The sequence below is a fragment of the Notothenia coriiceps genome, unplaced genomic scaffold, assembly GCF_000735185.1.
Source record: "Notothenia coriiceps isolate Sejong01 unplaced genomic scaffold, NC01 NC01_scaffold00007584, whole genome shotgun sequence".
NCBI classification, from domain to species: domain Eukaryota; kingdom Metazoa; phylum Chordata; class Actinopteri; order Perciformes; family Nototheniidae; genus Notothenia; species Notothenia coriiceps.
Genome location: NW_011340285.1, coordinates 138,437 through 145,215, shown reverse-complemented (window position 1 = coordinate 145,215; position 6,779 = coordinate 138,437). Strand labels below are relative to the sequence as shown.

General features: G+C 42.7%; 1 protein-coding gene across 1 annotated transcript in view; it reads left to right on the top strand.

Annotated features, from left to right (window-relative positions):
• The first annotated feature begins 5,928 nt into the window (after window positions 1-5,928).
• LOC104944168 (nesprin-3-like) overlaps window positions 5,929-6,779 on the top strand; it is a 25,488-nt gene continuing 24,637 nt past the window's right edge. Inside the window, exon 1 of the mRNA XM_010769669.1 lies at window positions 5,929-6,065. Coding sequence (XP_010767971.1) covers window positions 5,929-6,065 — 137 coding nt within the window. The remainder of the gene's footprint in view (window positions 6,066-6,779) is intronic.

The following is a 6,779-nucleotide window of genomic DNA, read 5'->3' as shown; positions in this document are numbered from 1 at the left end:
CCCATCTTTAGGTCCAATCCACACAGTCAATTTAAATTCCATAGACTGAATGACTAATTGTCGTATTTTTTAATCCAACAATACAGTAATTAAATGTTGATGTAAATATTTGTGAAGGGGTTTTCACTACAATGCTGTTTGCAGTAGAGCTTGTGCCTGTGGTGGAGTTGTTGTGCCTCCATAGATAGGACCTAACCTGCAGGATGCTTCGCTTGCTTTATCTGAGTAACACTGGTTCAACCCATGCATTAACCCAGTGTCAACAGAGGAGCTGCTAATAGGCTCATTTAGCTGCTGGAGGCTCTGAGTCTGCAGCAGATTCCACTACTGCTCAAAGTGTTGTTAAAGAGGGCTTTGGGTTCGGTCTGGAGAAAGGTGCTTTCCTACACCAAAGGATGGACCAGTGATGAGTAATAACAGCTTTTAACATACTGCTGTTGATGTGAAATGATGGGTTTTGATTGGGTGAACTTAGACCAAGTGGAACCTGCCACACTATCTGCTCTTTCCATAATATCTCTAAACATGTGTGCATTCAAGGTTCAGAGGTGAGTATTACATCACTTTAAAATTGGAAAAACTTGTGTTCCTGTAGAAAAAATTAACTAAAAATCTTTATTTTTCTCCGCATTCTTTTTTACAGCATGTAAATCTGATTCAGCTGAAAACAAAATGTCAGTGTGGGGGCTACCTGTCTCTGTCCTGTTGGAAGTGACGGGTCCCTGTCATGTTTATCTAAGGGCCCCCTGTTTGGGAGACTGTACAATAAGCATTTGCACAATGTGCTCCTCAGTAAGTGAGGAGAGCAGGGTGAGTCTTTAAGGGGGAGCTTTAGAACCTGAGCTTTGTTAATCCACAGTACACTGAGCCCAGATACAGCCCTCCATCTGCCTGTCACTAGTTGGGGTCTAGTTTCATGACAACTGATAGGGCTTTCACACCAACGCGGTTCCCGTTCTAGCTCCGTGCTAGAGCTCTTCTGGTTCGGAACCGTTTTTCTTTTCAGCCCCCGTTTGTTCACACCGCCCAGAGGCCGACTGGTGCTGCCGCTGCTGCGTCATGACGTCACCGTTTACGTCGCTCACTACAACAACAACAACAAAAACAACAACAATGGGGGACTGCGTTGGGTCGATGATCGTGTTGCTTTTAATCATACAAAGCTAGATTAAATTAAATAACGACTTCTCCAACCTTATACTTTTCTCCAGAGTGTCGTGGTTCATTGTTTATTAATGTGTTTCAGCGGCATTTACGGACCGCTGCAGTGCTGCTCTTCCACGGGAGTTTATTCTCCCGTTAGCTCCGGGTTAGCTAATACTTTAGAGCGGACTCTCTAAAATATTCACTGTCTGACTGTCAAACAAGCAGCTGATACATATCCCCAGTTCCCCTTAAGTGAATGTGTGTCAGTCTGAATTGACGCTGTTTGGCATCACAACGCTGTTATTAAAGTGTCTCTGGTATAAAATGGGTGATGTTAGCATACCAAAGCTAAACTGACTACTTGCTATTGCTATCCTCTTGTGGCATAAGCCGTTTTCTACAGGCACATTTTACCGGCGTATTTTTCTTTATGATTCTACTTGTGATAGTCGGACACGACAACCTGTGCAGCCCATGTATTGATTCCATCCGATAGCTGCTGTACTACAAAACAAAACGTCTGCCTCTCTCCACAATGATCAATAACAGCGAACGGATGGTCAAAGTAAGGTACAAATAAACAGAATCACACGAAGCCTGGTTAGTGTTGCCTGACTTTATAAAGTGTGTTTCTTTTTATAAATGTGTGGTTGCCTTCTAGTCACTTTGCTCAGCACTACTGCTTGTAGGCAGGCATGACGAGACTCTTCAGTCGACCCATGTTCAGGGGAGGTGGGTTTAGTTTCCTGCACGCCTCTTAGCTCCGGAGTCTTGCTTCTAGACCGACACTTTTTTGGAGCTGGAAACGAACCGGAATCCGGAGCTTAGAGGCGGCGCCGCTGCGGTGTGAAGAGGAAAGACCGGTACTTTTCAGGCTCTAGCTCCGAGCCGCCCTGAAAACGCGTTGGTGTGAAAGGGGCACGGGTCACCATTTCTGTTACTGTAGTTTTCAAAGCAGAATTTAGACATATTACCAGGGACTGAAAAGTTTACACTTTGATGATCAAAGTTGATTTCCAACTTCAGTTGAATCAGAATTTCTCACAACTCTTTGCAAATGCCAGTAGCAGATATTTCTTCCTTACTAAAGACTAAATATTCGGTTTGTTAAATCACACATAAAAGCTTTGATGTGACACTCTTATCTGTTTCATGAAAAAACAATTATTTGCGTTCTAAAATTCTCCGTTACACATAAAATGATATTTTCCTTGTTTTCTGGGATTCTTCTATGGTTAAGGTTTGGCTAGATTTATTTCCCAAACACTAGTTTCTTTATGGTTTGGGTCCAACTGTAGGAACATTCATCATATCATAATCAATTAGTGATCCTTAGGGTTAAATTGTTGTCATGTTTAATAAAAACATTTTCAAAAATGAACAAAAAAATGTGATTAAATGTTCTTCTTACCCTCGTGTTTGGAGGTTTTGAGGCAACCTTGGCTCCTACACCAGACAAGATTCATTCGAATTTTGTTTTAGGGAGTCTTAAACATGCACTGTAATTAGGCGTTAAAACCAATAACTAATGCTTTCATTTTTTAAGATTTTTAGTAATTGCACTGGATACAACTGCTCAATAGATAATTTTCCTAATCTAATTCCAGGATATTTTTGGGGCTTTTCACATTAACCTGCATATTTTCAGAAAGTTCTTCTCTGTCTCAGCAGTGGCAGGGTTCTGGGCACAGGACATTTCTCCGTAGGCCAACTGCTGTTTTCCCATTATGCCCCCAGTTGGGAGCCGACCACATGCCCAAGGCGCTCCCAGATCCATGTCCGGCCGAGCTCCTGCCTGTTATGGGACGTAATTGACTTAATCAATTCGGAAACAGGAGCCATGCATCTGGTATGGAGATGTCTGAGTGTAAATGTGTGTATGTGTGTTGTCATACTTGTGTGTTCTTTCATTTCAGTCTGACTCTACAATAAAGAATTGCAAAAGTATATAATCAAGTTCTATTGAGTAAACGCATATACCTCAGACCACATTTAGTAACACTCATTTCTCATAGTGCTTATTTCCATATAAATTCAAGACCATTGAGAAAAACACCCGCTGCAGATTATTATAATCACTGTATAATTCAATTAATGTCAAAAACAGGATATTATATAAGGTTACTTATTATCTGTGACTATGAAAGAGATTATGAATTGGTATTTTTTGTTGCGATAAACCACGTTGAATTATTAAGAGTAATTTCCTAAGGATATTCAGAAATATATACAATTATTAAAGAGGACATATTATGCACATTTTTAGGTTCCTATTTCCATATTGTGTATTATGTCCAAAAAGCTCTTTATGTTTCTCATACTGCCTGTGCTGCAGCACCTCTTTTCACCCTCTGTCTGAAACCAGAGCCCAGTCTGCTCTGATCGGTTAGCTGGCCGGCACTGTTGTTATTGGTCAGCCGCTTAGGGTGTCCCGCCCCTTAGTATATCATGTACAACATGTTGAAGCGCCAACCAATAAAAGCGAGAGTGTTACATAGTGGTGTCAGTTTGTCACAGAAGTAAACAATGAATCAAATGGAGGTGTTTCAGGCAGGGGTGGGGGGTGGGAACTCCCTCTGGAGGGAACACATGGAATTTAGTCTTTACAGACCAGAAAGGGAGCACCCCAAACACACAATAGCTTTTAGGGAAACTACCGCAGTAACTCTGTCTTATTGTTAAAGCACTAATCCTTGAATTAACTAACTTGAATTGGCCTCCTGATAAATGACTTTATATTGTATGAAAATAGTTCAACATTTGTCTGGAGCACAATGTGTGTCAGTGCTGAATGTCTTGCTGCAACAAAAACCGCCCTGTTATATCAGTAACAGCTGCTCTTACATGGCATAGCATTGATATCCAAGATGGCTACCAAAGCTTGGGGAACAGGAAATGGGGGGTGAGGGTGGGGGCTTACAGTGCAGGAGACAACAGCTGGCTGACAGTCACAAATGAGTAAACAAAGGCTGCAAGACTCAGCCATTTATTATGGCCTAAGTAGGCATTGTTGTTATTGTTGTCGGCAGAGAAAAAAGAAGAGGTGTGGGTGTGTGTGTGTATGGGTGTGTGTGTGTGTGTGTGTGTGTGTGTGTGTGTGTGTGTGTGTGTGTGTGTGTGTGTGTGTGTGTGTGTGTGTGTGTGTAAGGGGGGGGGGCACCGCAGCTAGGAGTAGACTTTGAAATCAATGATCGAGCATTCCCTGCTGTGACAAGTACCTCAAACACTGCAGTGTATGCATACACACTGACACAATTGAAAAACATGCAAACACACCGACACACACACAAGTTGAAGAGTAGGAGGAAATACATCGAAGGAGTTGAGCCCTTTTGCAACTGTGATAGGCGGCATCTAACTTGTTCAGGTAATGGGCAGGCGCATTCATATAAACCAGATCACCATAGTCCAGCACAGGTAAAAAGGTCACAGACTAGCCTTTTCCTGGCCTCAAGCGAGAAACAGGACTTGTTTCTGAAAAAGAAACCTAGCTTCACCCTCAGCTTTCTAAGCAGATTATTGACCTGAAGTTTAAAAGTGAGACAATCATCAAGCCAGATACCAATGTTTTTATAACAGGCAACCACTTCAAGTACTTGTCCTTGCGCTGTAACAATATCCAAAGTGGTCTCTGGTGGCATTTTGGCTTTTGAAAATAGCATTAGCTTAGTTTGATCAACATTTAAAAGAAGCAGAAGTAGTTACATGCTGAATGCTAGGAAACTGAAGACACTATTTGAGTTTGTTTGTTTCTATTTTGAAGTTTGTTTATTTAACATTATGTCTCATTACTATTTCATGTGCAATCCCTTCCCTACATGCTGCTATAACGAAAATAATAACCTTAATTTGGATCAACAAAGTATATCTAATCAAATTTTATCTAGTAATGCTCTTGGTAGAGAACTGTAACAGAGGATTGAGCTTTGTCATTAGCTCATGGATTTGGATTGACACTGTAATGTGTGCAGTTGTGTGAGTTCATGTGGATTGCCAGCACACCTCACATGTGGTCCAGGGGGGGTTTGGAGGTCAGAGGGCTGCAGAGCTGCACTCAGCCGGATAATAAGGGATTTTCCTCTCCAGAGCCTGAATCCTCACTTTCATTCAGAAACATACTGTACACACTAAGACGTCTCTACTCCTCAAGTGAGCGTCAGGAAGAAGCAGCAGGTCAGACTTCTTCCTGGAATGAAAACTCCTCTCCTCCTGCAGGGCATGGACTCCAATGTCATATTCATCACCATCTCTCCGCCTTAACTCTTCCTCACCGCTCACTCTCTCATGTCACATATCAACTCATATCGACTGCCTTCCCCGAGCTCTGTCAGTTTCTCTTTCTCCTCGGGAAACACTGACATGCACCTCACTGCAGTGTGTTCTATTCTCTCCGTTATCCTCTTAGTTCCATGATGATCCTTTTCTGCAAAAAGATGGGAGTTTTTAGAGAAGGATCCATTCATTAAGCAATGGCAATAGCAAACATTTGGATATCTTCGCCGGCACTCCCACTCAAGGATCAGAGAAGCATGGTAATCTTGTCCTGCTGACATCAAGACAACATCCTTTGTGAGATGCCTCAGAAAATGGATTTAGGAAACGTGCATCAACGCTCCCAAGGGCACGGCGCTGACAAATAGTTAGATTCTGCATGAATGCACCGGAGCAGAGGAGGGAGAATCAGATAAATCAGCGTACTGTGGCATTAATGAGGAAGAAAGACACTAAAGCACAATGCAAAGGTCCTTCTAAAAGTTGGAGAAAGACTCCACAGAGTGAGAGATGTCTGCACTGGAGGCGGTGAGGCTGCTGAGGGGCTGCTGCCTCAGGCCAACACCTGGGGAGCCCCCCAACGCTGGCCAGGCCTCCAACCCCCCCCTACACCTCACAGCATTTCCACATGACATCAACTGCCCAGAGCGAGAATCAATGGTGCCAGACTGCAGCTGCAGATGTGTTTAGGTCCCTGTGCTTATTTGGTTTACATTCAAAGGAACTCGCAGGTTTGCCCTGTAGGGGCCGAATGATGGAGATGAGCTCGCTCCACCGTAGCTGGGTTCGATTCAAATATCCGCTTCAAGTGGTTCACCTGTACTACACGCTGGGCAGTTTGTTGTTAGGAGTGATATTAGTTCAGTTAAATGCAAAATGCTGTGCTTCTGGCTGCTCCAGTAATTACTAAGGACCTGTGTCCACATAGCGCCTTGCAAAGAGTCTTTCGAGATCAAGTGATTTATCCAGCATGCTCTTATCTGTGTAGCCGCTCAGCACTTGAAGTATTATTGAAATATTATAATTCAGAAAAGAGCTGATGACTTTGTTCAATCAATCAATCAATCAACAAATGTTAATAACTAATAAATAGCCCAATATAACAAATCTCACATTTGGGATTAGGGATTTTACAGTCCGTACAGTTCCTATACAGTCACAGCGTCTAAGGAAATCTCCCAAAGAAACCCCACAACTGATTATGGCAACCGGCCCACCAATGACTCATGATCCACTTAAAAAGGCCCTATTACTGATTTTGGGGGTTTCCCTTTCGTGTAGTGTTTTTTATATAGGTTTTTGTGCATGTAAATCGGTCTGCAAAGGCTAAAATCCCTGTGTTCCCTCCAGAGAGAGCCCCC